At 42.4% G+C, this 17,773-nt stretch overlaps 1 protein-coding gene across 4 annotated transcripts; it reads right to left on the reverse strand.

Annotated features, from left to right (window-relative positions):
• Positions 1–11,056: 11,056 nt before the first annotated feature.
• Positions 11,057–16,956, reverse strand: PPP1R3C (protein phosphatase 1 regulatory subunit 3C). Of its 4 annotated transcripts, none has more exons than XR_014789415.1 (3): positions 16,734–16,956; positions 13,509–14,850; positions 11,057–12,138 (listed from the first exon to the last, which is right to left on the reverse strand). XR_014789415.1 is itself a non-coding variant. In XM_084845818.1 (3 exons), exons 2-3 carry the CDS (start codon positions 14,847–14,849, stop codon positions 12,114–12,116), a joined length of 969 nt encoding a protein of 322 aa, XP_084701944.1. In that variant the 5' UTR covers position 14,850; positions 16,734–16,956; the 3' UTR covers positions 11,057–12,113. The 4 variants fall into 4 exon arrangements, 2 of the variants coding, with proteins under 2 accessions (XP_084701944.1, XP_084701945.1); XM_084845818.1 differs by having other exon boundaries at positions 13,906–14,850; XR_014789416.1 differs by having other exon boundaries at positions 11,097–12,138; positions 13,703–14,850.
• Between the last annotated feature and the right edge of the window lie 817 nt (positions 16,957–17,773).

Here is a 17,773-nt window from a genome sequence, read left to right on the forward strand (position 1 = left end):
CATGCAGACCGCTTCCATCGCTGTGTGACAGGATTAAAGTTTAGCAGTATCTGTGAAGGAGGAGTGATGGCAGAACATGAGATGTGGCGCTTGGGTTTATGGAGCATATTGTTGAACGGCGGCTCATCATGAGAAGGTTTCAGAGTTTCCCTTGCAGCTGCTAATGCTTGGGGAAGCATCTCTGAGCCAGAAATCACTGGCAAGGAAAAAAGGCAGGGTGCTCAGAACATTGTATGCTCTGCTTATTTGGGACCTGCCAGGAAACTCAGTCATAAGGGGCTATTTAAAGGTACTGCCAATTGAGGGGAAAATACACCGGCATAAGGATTCAGCCACTGAAGTCTCCTCTTGCTCAATAGTGGGCTGGATGGATAACATGGAAATGCTGTTCGTGGGTATGTAAATAGCTTGTTCTTGATACTGTTGCACTTACTTGAAGGGCCAGATTCACAGCAAGGACAATTTCCTGGTCCAGCTCTGATATCAGGCAGCTGCTGTAGCTAGGGCTGACTTCTACTACCAAGTTCAGCTAGTTCACCAACTGTGCCCTCTTTTGAGTGATCAGGATCTAGTCATCACAACACATCATGCCTTGATCATCTCTAGGCTAGGCTACTGTAATATAGTCTACATAGGGCTGTCCTTGAAAAGTAGCCAAACATTTCAGCTGATCCCAGTGCCTGGTCTTGGCCACTGAGAACATAAAACGTCAAATTTGAAAGATCTGTGCTGGCTTCCAGTTGATTTCTGGGCAAAATTAAAATGTGTAGAGTTAGGGTATCTTAATGGTAGCCTCTTCCCATATAGATCCCCATGTACACTGAGATCATCTCGGTAAGCCCTGCTACATATGCTTCTGCCTCGAGAGGTAAGGTGGGTCACCAGGAACAGGACTTTCTTGATAGAATTTCCCATTATATGGAATCAGTTCCTTGGGGAACTGCCAAGTCAGTTCCTTACCATGTATTTTGATGCGTGATCTACTCTTTCTAGAACGATCTGCTCTTTGGAATATTTTCTGTTGCTCTTGTATTTCATGTTGTTCTTCCATGGTATATACTTTGTTGTAATTTTTGATGTTTTAATTGTAAGCTGTTTGAGAATCCACATTGGGTTATAAGCAGGATATAAATGTCTTAAAAGAAACAGACAGTGTGTTCTAGTGGTTAGAGTGTTAAATCCCCACTCATCCATAAACTTACTGGGTGGCATTAGGCCAGGCAGTTTCTCTCAGCCTAACCTACCCCACAGGGTTGTTGTGAGAATAAAGTGGGGTAATGAGACCATGTCTTGAGTTCCTGAGAAGAAAGGTGGTATAAAAATAAATAAAAATTACTTCCCTCTGCAATCCACAGCATGGATGTCTTCTAAGCTATAATCTCAGTTCATGTGATATGACAGCAAAGTTCAGCTGGCAAACTTGCACACAAACTGCATAGGAGTCCTAGAACATCTCCTTAGAATCCTCTGGAACATTCTGGAGTTCCTTGGAAGATGGGGTAAAAGTTTGGAAACCATTGTGTTTGGGGACATTGACAACTAAATGGGAGGTACTGTTGACTCTTGCTAAAGGACAGGGAGGCAAACTGATAATTTCATTTTTAAAAAACAGGCAAAGGTATGAGGAAATTATATGATCTAAATGATGGTACATTTTTTTCTACCAAAGAAACCACTCCCTTTCAAGCAGTTAACCAACTTTGGACAACATCCAGTGTATACTTTTTTTGCTCAATGAAGGGTGCAACAGCTGCTGACATTATAGCATCAAAAAAGCATTCGGTACTTCAGAGAGATCTGCTGCAGTGCTTTATTTTGCTACCACAGAGTGGTTCAGCAGCCTTGTATGAAATGTTAGGGATTTCTTGATGAAGTGTGTTCTATGCAACTAGTGTTCTGAATCAGAATATTGGGCACCTGCAGTTCACAGGCTGAGGGTGCAGATCCCTTTGCAAACTGTTAAAATCCTTGAAGGATTCATATTATTAGCACAGGGACGCAGCTTAAGGCTCCTCACAACAGTGATGGTAGTTCTGCACACTTGCAGTGGTGACCAGAATTTGAACTGAAAACTTCACAAATTGTGGTGAGACCTAGTTTGGTGAACTATGTAGAACTTCTTTCAACCTGGGCAGCTCGCTCTTGGAAACTGTATTCTAGTGGGACCAAAGGCAAAAGGAGTGTGGCAAAAATGCCAAACATACAAAAAATACCAGCATATTTTAACTTAAAAGTCTTACTGCCAGTAATTAAGCCTTAGCTTTTAAAATGGGGAAAAAACTCACAGAAGCACAAACTGCACAAAACAGTTGGTGGTTTGGAGAAGGGGCGGGGCCTGGCCAAGGGGTGTGGTCATTCAGGAAACCTGGAGGGCTGGATTGGGATCCCAGGAGGGCTGGATTTGGCCCCCTGGGACTGAGGTTCTGCACCCCTGTGAATATCCTAGACTTGGAGCTCTTCAAGTGCAGCACGGAATTAGGTATGTGTAGCATTAACCCTGGCAACCGGCAGTCAGAATGAAGCCTCTGTATTGGTCAAACCTCATATAAATACTGTGACCCTGGCTGTTTGATGTTGCCTAGTCAACACAGCAGCACTTGAGATTCTAGCTGCCTCCAGTTTCCAACTTCCCTTTTTTCCCAGTTTCTCCACATCCTCCAGGTCTAGATTTGGGTATAGATGCCCACAGCCCAGCAAGGTCCTGGCAAAGATGCTTCCTCTTTTATATTGCTGCTGGGTCAGTGCAACATCTGGAACTGCCCTAAGGAAACACTTAAATCAGCCAACGCCTACAACCCTACCCAGTCCCCATCACCACGCAACAAGACTAAATCCATATCAGAGAGAAAGCTGACTTTAGTTAGGAAAAAAGAGAGAAAGAAGTTAACCAAATGCTAGAATGTTCAAATCAAGTTTGATTTCCTTCTCTGGCACCTCAGTGCAGCTTAACGTCCAAGTCCTATGCATAAGACCACAGGTGCTTGCAATGCTAAGCATGCTTACTTGGAAGCAAGTTCCATCATAAACAGTAGGAATTACTTCCAAGTCCAAAAGAAGAACACGCTTTCAGTTTAACTGGAGAGCAGTTGTTTTTTCATGCCCATTGTAACATAATTGATTCAACTGAAGAGGTGAATTGAGTTATACCTTTCTCTGCATGCTAGGCTTTACTCCAGTCCCCTTGCATGCATGCCATATTTCCCCCCATCCCACCTTATTTGTGCATGCGTGCGTGTGAGAGATGGATGTGGGGCAAATGCTTGGCAATCAGCGTGGGAAGAGTGAAACTGGTGGTGAGTGTTAAATACAGCACTGTGGAAACCAGGGACTCTTGTCTACCACTCTCTCATTGTTCCATCTCATGCAACACACGCTGCCAATTTATAACAGTACAAAGACACTTAATTTAAACCACTGCATGAATGAATCTCCTGCTTAGGGAGAGAAGGAATGGGGGCAGGGATAGTAATGGCCTGTGGCATCAGAAGTAGTTGCCCTGTGTAGAATCTCAGGGAAGGGAACTTGAAGGCACTGGGAACAAACTCTGCTGAAATGGAATGAAGGCAGAGCCCTACAGGTTTAAAACAAATTACCCACAAGGGCCAAATTTACCTCATGACTCAAACTGAATTAAACAAGCAGTGTGCAGAGTTAACAAAAATAGGCAGCAGCCTGAAAACACCTAGGTTTTTTATTTGACAGCGAGAGTCAAAGATAATTTTAATGTCTAAAAGTTAAATAGGAATAGAAAATAAAAGCAAATAAATGCTCCCACCGGCTGTTTGTAAGTCTGAGATATTTGGAGCTAATACTGCTGTAACATTTTTTTTCTGCATAGCACATGTATGTATGTATGTATTACATTTTTATATCACCCAGTAGAAGAAGTATGGTTCTGGTTTTGGTGACATGGATTATCCACCTCTTAACTATTAGTGGGATAATCCTGTAAAAATGACCCTTATAGGATCATCCCAGGAAAAATTACACAGAGGGCATCTCTACATTAAAGGAAAAACCCGCACCCTTACCAGGCTTTCTTTAGACGGTGACCAACAGCGATCTCCTGATTTGTAATTGAAAACTTCCCCTCTTGGCAATGCTCCATAAGGTTCAATGAAACAATGCCATCTAGTGGGTATATTATAGTGCAACACCAACTTTACACACTGGGAATATCCCACAATAATTTTAAATAGTGCGTTATCTCCGATCTTTTTAAAAGCAAGATTACCAGGGGAAGGCACTGGAGATGTTCTGGAGGTCGATGACATTGTGTGAAGGACCTGCAAACTTCCATAAGTGGCCAATCATGAACATACAATAAATTGTTCATATGGAGAAGCCCAGAGAATGCAAACCCAACTTTTCCGCACATCATGTTACAGCCATAGGCTGTGTTAGCATGTAAATCTAAACCATTTTTTAATACTATGTGCATGAGCAGAAAGAAGCCATGGCTTGTTTGTGCACTGCATTTATATACTGCCTTTCTGTATCCAACCAAGCTGGTTTACAAGAATTCAAAAAATAAAGAATAATAAACAAAAATACGCATAATAAAACATTAAAACATTTTAAAAATCTTTAAAACATAACATTTTTTTACAAAATTAAAAGATGTGTCTTGATCCCCTTCCTGAATACCGAGAGTGGGGACTAGTCGTAACTTCAGAGAGAGCAAATTCCAGAGTTTGGGAGCAACACAGCAAAAGCCCCTTTCCTGTGTGTCCAACAATCAGGCCTCTGTAAGCAAGGGTGTCTTCAAAAGGGCCTCTCCTGCTGATCTTAGTAACTGACCAGATTCATACTGTGATAGGTAGTTCCTCAGGCCCTAAGCCATTTTGGGTTTTAAAGGTTAAAACCAACACTTTGAACTGAGCACGGAAAACAGTTGGCAACCACTGCAGATATTTCAGTATTGGAGGGATGTGATCCCAATACTGTGCATCAGTTTAACATAAACTCTAGTTTGCCAGACAAGCCAGCTAAACATCCCAGGATTTGTTGCTTAGCAATTAGCAAGAGTTCTTTTAAAACCATAATTCCTGGTTTACACATAAACATAAGCACGAAAGTGAAACTGAATGCAGTTTATTTGTCATTAATTAATTAATTAATTAATTCTATTTCTATACCACCCCATAGCTGAAGCTCTCTGGGTGATTCACAAAAATAAAAAAAACATTAAAACACATTATACAAAGTACAAAAAAGCATTTACATAAAAACCATATAAACAGACAACACACACAGACAACATATAGCTAAAAACATTCTTCCTTCTGATCGTGCAAGGAAAGAAGGCCAAGGAGCATACAAACCCAAAACTTAGCTTGGGCTCCTTTCTGCTTCTTCAAGTAGTGCTAAACCATAGTTTAGTGTTACATGTGAATCTTCACATATTGAAGAGATTATAATCACTCTGATTTTGTATAGCTTGATTGATAAAAGTGCTTGTTTAAGCACTTTTGGCCAATTGATTTTCTTAGAGCCTAGAATACAGGTCACAAACGTCTCTGAGGTTTTGGGCAAAAAACCAACATGGCAAGAACAAGAAGAGCTGAAAGAAAAAGTTTTACAGCTTTGAATCTGGCTAGAGAAAAAGGAAACGGATTGTGGGCCTGGTACTGCTTTAAGATTAGCCCTCCTTCACTATTCCTTGTAAATGTGCTGTTAGCTGTGGGTAGTAGATTTCACATCTAGCACCCTTAGATGATAACATATCCATATAGCTTATATGACCCATTTGTGAATTCAAGAGGGTTACTTTAGAAATATTATCCTACTCATCATTGATTAGGGATGACAAATGTTGAACAACTGACATCTGTGTGTTCAGGATCCATATATGGTGTCCTGTCCTGTTCCTCATGGGTTACATTTACTTCCTTCCACACCTGAAAGGCATTTAAAACCATCTGTCTTTCTGTGTATTTGGCAATGCCTTGAACCTTTTGTCATGCCAACGAATAGACAAGTGTTTCCCAAATGGGGGCAAAAATTACACTGCAGATACAATGAACCAGTCTGGATGATCATTGTCAGCTAAACAAGCTACAGTGGCTTTTTTAAACCACTGCGCTTGCATAGTTATCCGCCCAAGTTACAGCTTGTCATGTCATCTGAACCCAAGCAGCATGGGTTGTTTGAGGGGGTGGGCAGGGCAATCTAGGCCCATTGTTAGATTATGAGGTAAAAGACTGAGTGTTACAATGGTGTTTACCTTCAGACATTAATATACCTTTGTGGATCAATGTGGCGATAGCCTGTTGGACTTTGACCAGGAGATCTGGAGTCAAACTACCAATCAGCCATGATGTTTACTGGGTTATGTTGGACAAATAACCATTTCTCAACCTAACTTACCTCATAGGGTTGTTGTGAGGTTACAGCAGTGCGGGGGGGGGGGGGGGCATGGATGCTGTCATTACTTCCTTAAAGAAAGGATGGGATAAAATATCATAAATACATCCTAATATATTTGTTACTTCCCTAGTTAAAAGCATTTCTGAAAACTCAAGTACTATAAAGCTAGGAATACCACACACAAGATTTTTCAATACAAGAAATGTAAACATTACAAAATATTTTTTACAAAAAGGAAATTGGACTCAGGCACTGAAAAGGAAAATCTGGAACATATATCTGGAACATATGGAGGAGGGGAGATAATTTTACATAGGCACACTATGCTGTGTCTCCTTCCCCCACTAACGTTGGGCCTCAACTATTTCTACAGTCACAGCATGAGGATATATGATATGAAGTAACTTCAGCCAGTGCTGCCCAAATTTGGGATGGAGCTCTCAAATGCATCCCTGGATCTACTGTTTCCAGCTGTTTTCCATCACTAAGATGATTCATGTGCTGCTTTTTTTTAGGGATGAACTGGTGGAAGCTTACCCTAATGTCATTGCCCATATACATGCCCTCAAACTATGCAAAGCAAAAAAAAAAAAAAAAAGGATTACAAAGGGAACATGAACTCATAGAAGTGTGTGCTAATTTTCATCTGGTTCCCCATCATGTCTCTGCTTCAATGTAGGACCTGTCACAAACTTATTTTAATTCTGTGGTAAATGGCTCTGCAATTCCAAGCCGCAAGGCATGCACAGACAAATAGCATAGCTCTCTCTTTCAAAAGCTAGCCCCAAAATAAAATGAAAACTTTGGGAGATTATTTCTGTCTGAGAGGTACCCTCAGAGAAGTTCTTATGGTTGTACGATTTTTAAATCCATGAGAGCAATTTTGTTAATAGCTTTGCCGCAAGGCATTAAAAGACATTTGGTAAACAAACAACATTGGTGGAAAAGGTACAGTGGTGTTGAAAGAACTGTAAGGGCAGTGCAGATAGTGAAATGTCATGGCTGTTAACAAATTTCTATTAAAATGGTGCAGGGGGGGCAGGGAAACTGCATAGCTTGGACACTTGATCCTTTTTTCAACAAAAGAGCACTTTGGAGTTGTGGATTTAGAGACCAACCAAAGGAAAGCGCTACACTGTCCATGTATTTAATAAGACATTTGCAAATAACCAATGCTGTTACAAAAGCATTTATTCTGGCCCTTTGTCATGCAAACAGAAATAATGGATGTTTCACAACTGTTCAGTGGGCTTGCCCAAGAAATAATGAAAAGATGAACCCAGGTCAAGGGATGCCATCAGAGTCTACAACATCCACTTTTCCTAATGGAAACAGAACCCTGATTAACCACACCCTCACAGGCTCTTTCCCAAAGACAAACAATTATATCCAACTTGTTCCTTCAATATCCAGAAGACAGCATTAGTGTATCATATAGACTGGGTGTTTTCCTCTAGAGAAGAAAACCTTGGACATTGCCCTCTTTGAGGTGTAAAACTATTTTTGTCCAGCTATGTAGACTTAACTGTCTGTGCCCTTTGCCTACTGTGAGAGTGGGCCCCAACTAACTCTTAACTGATCTATTGTCAGTGCTTTGCATTCAAGGGACCTCTGCAACTCAAATAACAATAGGACACTCTAAACACTAATTATATCATGGGTTTGTTACATTCCCATTGCTTTTCAGCCACAACAATATAAAATTGTTTTTCAGGGTGCTATACAACGATGTAGACTCATTGCATCCATTCCGTGATTGATCGTTCCATTGGACCTTCAGAAAGACCTCTGCCATGCTCCATGGCTGGGCCTCCAAGCCCACACACTAGCTTCCCTCTCCTCACTTTCCAGACCACAGCAGGAAGAAAGAAAAGGAAGTGGAGATCCTAAGAGAGTCCTACTACAGGGATGGAAGGACAAGGTAACCCCCTTAAACCGTACAATGGACTGAGGATCTCACCAGTCTTTCCTCCTTCAAGAGAGTATATTACCAAAAGCAGCTTTGCCCTGACTAACATTCTCAGCCTTTATGAGTAACTTAGATCAGGAGTAATTTTATATGGATTTGGATTTTGTGTTATATACATATGCAATAAAAAAAAATCAATACATCTATACAGATTTTTTATTTTATGCCATTTATGTATTTATTGTGAGATTCTTCGGTTGTATTTGGATATATAAATGTTAAATACAAATTGTGGATATAATGTTTAAAAAGGAATCAGAGATGCCAAGGGGAAGGCATGGAGCTCAGAGGAAGGGAATATGAACTATGTGTGGAGATACGGGGTTTGTGTGTATGAGAAATAATGGATTGAGACAGGGGGGAGAGGGGGGGAGAGGGGGGGAGAGGGGGGGAGAGGGGGGAGAGGGGGGGAGAGGGGGGGAGAGTGCTGCCCACCACCAGTATGCACACCCCTCCCCCAACCACTTTTTCCCATGGGAATGTGGTCTTTGACTTCAAAAAGGCTACCCACCTCTTTTAAAAACTCTTTTCTACAGCACCTGGTACCCTATCAGCTTGGCACATGATTTACAAGTAGAGCTGTCCACCCTGGACCCTGATTCAAATGATATCCAGAAATAGGAGGATGCTGGGTGCAATCCATGCTGATTCCTATCACGTGCAAGAGCTCTACTTGTCTTTCTTTTAGCTGCATGTGTACACTACATCAGTAGACTGTGGGAATCAGTTATGGGTCCTGTTCCCAAATGCTGGTGAGTACATGGTATAAAGACCTGTGCGTGGGTCTCATGCACTATGGGGAACAAGATGTATACAGTTGTGTACTTGCTACTTTCTGGAATATGCGAGGCAGCCCTGTAAGATGGGCTCCTGTTTTTACTGTGGTTCCTCCAGCCATTTTGCATGTTTCAGTGTGTGCAAGTCTGGGCAGAGTGTGGAAGACCAGGGATTGAAGTGCCTTGCTGCCTTTTACACACACCTAACTCTTTCCTGGATTACTTACCTGTTTAACATTGCACTTCATCATCATGACTTAGAAGCCACCGTTGTGTCCTGTCCAGTTCAACAGCAAATGGTTGTTAAGCCCAGATACTTCTCGGTGTGTGCCTGATAGCAGTGTGTGTCCTGGTGCTACAGTGTTTTATTGGTGGTGTGGCCTTCAAAGCCAGAGGTTCTTCTGCTGTGAGGCTGTGGCTACTCGGCCACTGAAGAAATCCTTTCTTGCAGATCTTCTTGCAGTCTTGGAGGTATTTCCTAAGCAACTGTAAAATGCATATGAGGTCCATGGAAGAATTCTGGGCAGCGAATCATACTACTCAATGTTTGTTTGGCTTTGGCTCAGCTATGACTGAAGTTGTTCCAGTCCAATTGTGGTTCAAGCCACATAAAGATTTGATAACAGGCTCGGCACACTTCCAGTATCAGTCCAGTTTCAGCTCATCTGGGAAAATTTTCCACCTAGATTTATAATTTCATTTTACCTAGTACACTAAATGGTTCCCTGAAGATTGAAATTGCATACATATGTACGCAGCTGCCTTATACAGTGTCAGACCACTTGTCACTGTCAGTACTTTTTGCGCTTACTTCTGACCCCACTATTTACAATTTCTACATGTACTGTATATATACCTGAAACTCTGACTCTGATGAAATGGATTACAGCCCACAAACACTTGTGCCAGAATATAAGGGCTCAACCCTATGCATATTTAGACAGAGAAAAGGCCTACAACGCCCAGCAATCGCCAGCTGGCTGGGGATTGCTGGGAGTTGTAGGCCTTTTCTCTGTCTAAACATGCATAGGGTTGCGCCCCAAATGTGTTAGTCCTTAAGACGCGACTCGACTCTTTGTTTCTACTCTCGACAGGGAACGTTCCTGGGTCTCAAGCGGAGGTCTTCCCCCCCCCCTCGTTCCTAATTGGAGATGCCAAGGACTGAACTTGGGACCTTCTGTGTGCAACCCCCAAGTGATGGTCCCCAAGCCTTGAACTAGAACAGGGGTAGGCAGTCTGGAGCCCTCCAGATGCTTTGGACTACAACTCCCAGAAACCCAAGTCAGGGTGGCCAAAAGCCAGGGATTATGGGAACTGCGGTCTGAAACATCTGTGGGGCACCAAGTTGCCTATCCCTGATGCAAACTACCTGCCCAAATGAAGGCTTTCTTACATCACTAACTCTGTACAAGAAAATACTTTTTCTTTGATTGTACTGAGGCAGATTGCGCTGCTGCATATTATGTGGCTTTGTAGCATAAAATGTATTAAAAGGTCCGCATAGTTAAAGCAATGGTATTCCCCATAGTAACCTATGGCTGCGAGAGCTGGACCATAAGGAAGACTGAGCGAAGGAAGATAGATGCTTTTGAACTGTGGTGCTGGAGGAAAATTCTGAGAGTGCCTTGGACTGCAAGAAGATCAGACCAGTCCATACTCCAGGAAATAAAGCCAGACTGCTCACTTGAGGGAAGGATATTAAAGGCAAAACTGAAGTACTTTGGCCACATCATGAGAAGACAGGACACCCTGGAGAAGATGCTGATGCTAGGGAAAGTGGAAGGCAAAAGGAAGAGGGGCCGACCAAGGGCAAGATGGATGGATGATATTCTGGAGGTGACGGACTCGACCTTGGGGGAGCTGGGGGTGGCGAGGGCCGACAGGAAGCTCTGGCGTGGGCTGGTCCATGAAGTCACAAAGAGTCGGAAGCAACTGACCGAATAAACAACAAGCATAAAATTTAGTTGGAATCCTTGACTGAGAAGGTGGAATAGAAACATTTTAGTAAATATATGTTTTAGGGTCATATTAGCTCTAGGAACAAGGTGCTTTAAGGAAAAGTCTCATTTTTAATTGAGGAGCCCCAAAAGACACATTTGGTTCTTTGCAAAACCGCCAGATCTGACCATTCTATACTGTTATTTGGAAAATGGAACTTAGCAGCCATAGATAAAGGCTAATCTGCTTAAGCTAAACATTGGAAAGAAAACATTGCCTGTTTAATAAAGGCTGATCTACGTAAAGGAAATAAAATGTAAAATTGTGTGTAAAATCATGGCCACAATCCAGCCCTTGTTTGCATATGAGGGCAGGGTGCAGATATCCATATCTGCAAAAGCGCCCAGGACACTGGCTAGTAGACACAACTATCAAGGCTTGCAGCCGATCAGGAACGGGAACTCTCATCCATCCACCCCTCTGAAAGCTCTGACTAATTAAAGCACATGGCAGTGATAGTGGAGCAAATTTATGGTGTGTGCATGTATGTATTGGCCTTCCTTCTAATGAAGGGGTGGGCAACTTGTGGCCCTCCAGAGCTTGTTGGATTGCAGTTCCCATGGTCCCCCTCACCACAGGTTATGCTGGGTAGGGATGATGGGAGTTGCAGTCCAACAACATTTAGAAGGTTGCCAGTTGTCCACCACTATTATAGCTCCTACTCAGACACCATTTTCACAGCATCAGCCGTTTCATCTGATTATCCCTGTCCCAGACATTTATTTTGTGGTGGGATGCTAGACTGTGCGACGGAATCTTGGGCTGTGAAGAGCATGAGAGAGAGAATAAATATGAATGACGGGCACTGGCTAAGGGATATTATGCTGTAGGTGTAGCCAGTAAATCTATTCAGTCAAACTATTCCCTCCTGGCCAGCACACAGATGGACATCAGCAGATGAGAGGAACTCAGGAAGAAAAAAGTATGAAGATACATCCAGCAGCAGGTGGTAAGAGGTCCCTGGTTTGTGCCATGACTGAACAATCCATTAATCTCAACTCTTACGCCTCCCATGCCAAGATGTTCCTGAGAGAGAGAGAGAGAGATCAACATAATATCAAAACACAATTTATTTTTAAAGTTAATTGTTTACACAGTAGTATGATACAGTGGGGATGGGGGGGGAAGGTGGAAGAGGCTTTTCCCTTTTTTACAATCCAAATGCCACCTCAGCATTGGTGTGACAAACACAAATGTTTTGATTAGCCTTTTCCATAGACATTACCACTACAAAAACAGGTAAGTGATCACACATATGTGTCCGCACTTCTATCCTGATTGGCTTTGTCTTATACAGCCTGTGTCTAAGCAACAGTCACACACTATTATTTACAAAATGTGATATATCCGGGGAACACTACAATTAAAACAACACACACACACCTTTCTGCATCTGTAAAAGCTACAGAAGAAAAATGAGGTATGAGAAAGTGAATAGAAAACTATTTCTATGTATGTGCAAGATGCATACTTTGTCATTTTAAACTGATTAGCTTGAGAAGTACAGCTACGTATCACCCCTTCAATATGAAGGACTTTAAATGGCTTAGGTTTATGCTACTGTTGTGAAGAGCTGTTTTTAGGGGGAGAAATGTTACTAAATTCTGCAACAACAAGCAAAATAATAGGAGAATTTGTGTCTACTTTTACAAGGCAAGTTCAGCAGACCCAGCAGCCAGTATCTACAGATTAAGGCATTTCACAAGAGCCTCGCTTCAAAACAGAACAGTATAATCTTCGGACACCCTATGGGATTTTGTTTCAGGCATATCCTTTGTGTATATAAGATTGAAATCTAGTGTGAAGTGAGGTTTCACAAGTGTTTACAAAAGCAAAATTAGGCTATTGTATAGCAAGTTGAAAGAGCTTCCTGAAACCAAGTCTACAACTATGCACAACTGTGCTGGGGCTATATTTTATAATCACAGTTTCCGACCCCTTATTCTTTCTTTTCACACTTCCTCTCACCTCCTCCACACATACCCAAGCCTGGCAGGCAGAAATGTAACAAGTGCAGTCCCGCCCTCCTTCAAATACAGCAATACATTGATAGAGAAAGCTGCATTTTGCCTGTCAGACAGCTCCTAAAGGCACAATGTCTCTCTTGGGATACAAAGGTAGCAACCCTATTTTGTAGAAATAAAGTACTTTGGATATTATTGCTCTTTACAAACCCCCGAAGAATTCATTTTGGGATTTTAAAGGCCAGATCCTCCCGCACTTTATTTTTCCCTATAATACAATGTACCATACTTCCTCCCCTTCAGTCTCTCTCATTCCTCTTTATTCCTGTTGAAAGATATTTCTGTACCAGAATCCTAAACACTGAATCACGTTATGATCAAGACTTGTCTAGCCTCGATTCAGGCCTCAGTTCTGGCAGTTCAGTGTCTCACCGTCTGTGCCCCATCTTAAAGCAGGTGCTGGTTTTTGTGGCTGTCTATTCAACATTCCACAAGTACAGCTTCCCCAAAAGCCACCAAACACTGTTACTTTCCAACAAGCCTCTCCGTCAACCTCCACCCCCTGAGTTAAGGCAAGTGAACAGCAGAAACAAAGTCACATATATTGATCACACATGACATTTTACATCAGGCGATGTTCTATTCTCCCAAGTCTAAGTTGTGGCTGGTAGTTCTATTCCATTTTTAAAATATATGAAGTTTAGTTTGTTTCTTTTTAAGTAGTCAGCAAATCCTTCTAGGAGGTTTGCTTATACTGCACATTAAGAAGCTTAAGATCAGTGATGTTCAGCTGCCAACAGCAGATACTACTGTGGTTTATTTCATTCACCAATATGGGGAGGAATTTTCAATCCTGCCCCAGCTTTGCCATTCAGGGAAGAAACCGCTGGATATCCGAGGGCTGCCAAGCTGTTCACAGCCTGTTTCATGCACTTTTCTTGAGGGTTTGAGTGTCATGCAGTCTTTCCTGGGAGATGCTGGAGCTTGGACTCCATCAGATTTCCATTCTGCATGGACGATCTTGTAGTTCTGCCCATCATTATTGTCCCAGAAGATGTGCTCGCCACTTTGGTAATAAACACAAAATTCAATCTTTTGTTCAGCGGGAATAGCTGGAGGCAAGTCAAAAGCAAAGGAGAAAGTGTCGTTGTCTGAGTCTCCATACACATTGTTCATGTAGATGCAATCAATATCGGAATAGGTTTTCCATGAATCATAGGTGATCCGAACTCTCACCTTCTTCTCAAAACTTACATTTTTCACTTTCACAGTCCCCGACACAGCCCTTTCTTGGAGGGTGCAGTTTTCAAGACACACAAAGTTCTTCTGTAAGTGGTTCCGGAAGTCTAAGTAGTCAGATGAAGGCTGAGTGAAACCCAGAATCAAGTTCTTTTCCTCATGTAGTTTTAGGCCAGCTGTTATGTCTTCAAGGTCTAACAAGTCAAACTGAAGATCCCATGCTGAATTCTCCTGGAATTCTGAGAAGACATGAATTGCAGTCAGAGAGAGTCCTTTGGAGTCTGCAAAGACGACTCTTTTCTTGGCTCGTCCGGGAGAGAGTTTCCAGTCACTGCTTTGGGACTCAGTTCCCCGTTTCACATTGAGGCATGGTCTGAGAGGCTTGAATCGGTCCACAAAGTTTCTTCTTCGATATTCATCAAGTGGGTTGAGAAAACTCTTCACAGGTGGCGAACGGGCTAAGCATATTCTCATGGCTACATCGACAGGCATGATGGAACTGGGCAGAGGCCTTGGGTCCAAGACTTGGATCATTCTGAAATGTAAACACAGACATGTTAGGCTGACTTTTGTAGCAGAGAGGTGCTGGAAGAAACCCTCTTCAAAGGCTTCCCCAGTTGCACTCACCTTCGTTCATAATTCATGGTTTGCTGGCTGGAAAGCTTTAAATAATTCAATCACAAGGAAGATTAGCCAGAATTGTGACTGACAGCCAGAAGCAGAATGGATGAAATAGTAAGACATCACTCAAAACACTTGGATGTATCCCACATAGCATTTTGAGTCAGCTTAAGCTTTTATTCATGTCTGCTTTTCATCTATGATAGTTTCTTGCATTTCTTTCATCATAAAACACAGACAAAATGTTTGGATGCTCATGTTTGCACATTTAGAAAGCAATCGCAGCTCCCAATACACAAGTTCTGGGAATAGTAAAGTATTTATTTATTTATTTATTTATTTCTATATCGCCCAATAGCCGAAGCTCTTCTGGCTCTGAAAGTAAGCTTATCCTGTGCTAAAAATAAAAGGCATTTAGCAACATTCATGAGCCCCTGCAAGAACTCATCTTTATTTCCCTTTTGTGGAATCTTTTATGAATAACCTTTTGCATATTATTGATAGTATTTTTATGAAGCACTCCAGAGCCTAATTTCAAATATTATTCATCTGTGCCTGGAGAAGTTCAAATAGATGCAGCAGTAAATTCACTGAAATTAATCAGTTATCTTGTGAACATCTCTGTTTACTTATATCCAGGAATCCCATTCTCCCTCCCAGCACACTTCCTCATATCCAACTATGGCTTCCTATGACAGCCCTAAAGTAATGCAGCAGTTGTAATAATCAGTACTATTTAAAGCTACAATAGCTGCTTTGGATTTTTTTTTCTTTTGAGTGAAGGTGCTTTATTACTACTGCTTTTCCACAAGTTCATAAGAGACACAGTTTCAGCTAAAGTGCATATGGATCAACTTTTACGATAGGCCTAGTGATTTTGAATTAGAATGTTCTAGAGTCTTGGGAAGAAAATTTCCAAGTAAATCCATTTCAAAGGGAACTTCAGGAACACAACCTCCTTTTGGCTACAGGATCCTGAACTAGACTCCAATTCTGACATGGCTACAAGCAGCAGCAAAGCAAACTGAAAAGGAGAATATCCTTACCTTCTTCCTCTCCCCTCCCCTTTTAATTACCCTTTGATTAAGAATTCAACAGCCATATTTATGATTCATGAAATAACTGATTTTCAAAGCAAACCCAGAAAGTCTTACTACATAGAAATTACAACAATTTTACTAAACAAGTCATTAGACAGCAAAGGATTAACCCAAACATTGGTAAGAACAAGTTGATCATACCGACTGTTTTGCAAAGAAAGAAAGTAGCTTTACTAACTATAAGAAAAAATTTAAAATCCATATTAGTGCAATACCTTTATTAGGCCAAACAAAAGCTAGTTGGCTTAATAAAAGGTATTACACCAATATAGATTTTGGAATTGTTTTAGAGTGACTAGTAAAAACAATAAAAAAAACCGTATCATACCAACACCTTTTCGAATAGAAATTCGATAAAAAAATTTAAGAGACTTCTTCCAAAAGTGCTTAGTCAGAACACAGCCTCTGTCGTGCAATCGCTAGCAGCCTAAAGTATCAATTACATACTGTACTGATCCGCACTGCCGTTTCAGCCACCGCACAATTCCCACCCCATGACAGAACACAAAATATAAATAGAGAGAGCTCGCCCCATCCCATACATGCTTACTCGGAAGTAAGTCCCGCAGCCGTTGGCTGCCAGAACTGCAGCCTTCTTGAAGTAAACCCGTGTATTATATTAGACATTCGCTTTTTCGTTTACAAAACACAATCGTATTTTGAAAACCTTTATCCCCCCCCCCCCCCCCGGGCTTACCTGGTATGCTTGCGTTAAACAGAACAGACTAAGCCCAGGGAGAAGAGCATAAGGATGCAGGGGAGGTCGTTGAAAGAAACGTGTGACGCACAGAGATGCTCTTGGCTTGCTCAGCAGAGGACGGACCCCGCGTAAGGTCTACGGCTTGGGGCTTTCCTTCGGGATTCCTTCCCCAGACGACCCACCCTCCCTCTACTGCAGCTCCTCGCGCACAGACTACGCTACCACGCCAGCCCACTCGGGCTGCTTATCAAACGCTGCGCTGCCTTTTTCACGTGAAAGCGCCGGAGTAACCAATCCCGTCGCAGGCGAGACGGCCGCCAAGCAATCAGCGCGCGGCTGCCCCTCGCTTGGTCAGCGTGATAGCTCCGTTGGCACGGGGTGGTCGGCCTTGTGCGGGATGGGGCGAAGCATGCGGCTCTGTTGACACAGCTTTGAGCGACCAGACCCCTCGGCTCGGCTCGAGGTCAGCCCCTGCCGGCGATCCAGCTTTTTCTAAATGGAGAGGCTCATAATGGAGATCCTGTCCAGGTATCATTAGCACACGTCGCTTTCCAAATCGGTCCAAAGGCGGTTGAATTGTAACTTTGCATTATTTAGGCTGGCAGTCCTATACCCCTTTCCTCCTGAGCAGGCATGCATGGGATTGCGCCGCAGCCTACTTAAATTAGGTTGCTTACTCTAGGGGAGACCAACTGAATCTAGTGAAAGGCCTACGCAAGGCGCTTTGCAGAGGCGCTTTCCTTTCGGTTCTCGTTCATAGACATTTCAGATCCCCGAGAGTTTAAGTTTTAAGAATCGTTTAACTGAACAATTACATACCTATTTTCCCCTCCTTATTAAAGAAAATTAAGTTTTCAGGATATGATGTCCACGGTTTCTGGGAGGGCTGTACAGCAGGCAGAAGTTCAATAGGTGGACCTCCTCTAGTCATCACCTTCGTGCTGTGCACCTGTTTAATTTCTGCCTGTTGAGCTGTCACAGCACACCTCCCCCCAACCCCCCACATAACAGCCACAGTGGTGCACAGATACTCCTAT

The sequence above is a fragment of the Heloderma suspectum genome, chromosome 3 (assembly GCF_057233095.1).
Source record: "Heloderma suspectum isolate Gila_16-S chromosome 3, 16-S_ref, whole genome shotgun sequence".
NCBI classification, from domain to species: domain Eukaryota; kingdom Metazoa; phylum Chordata; class Lepidosauria; order Squamata; family Helodermatidae; genus Heloderma; species Heloderma suspectum.

Excerpts from the sequence above, each read along its gene's own strand:
- PPP1R3C (XM_084845818.1), bottom strand. The coding sequence starts at position 14,849 with ATGATCCAAGTCTTGGACCCAAGGCCTCTGCCCAGTTCCATCATGCCT. Across the intron at positions 12,139-13,905 it reads GAAAATTCCTCCCCATATTG|GAACATCTTGGCATGGGAGG; the intron begins GTGAATGAAATA and ends TCTCTCTCTCAG.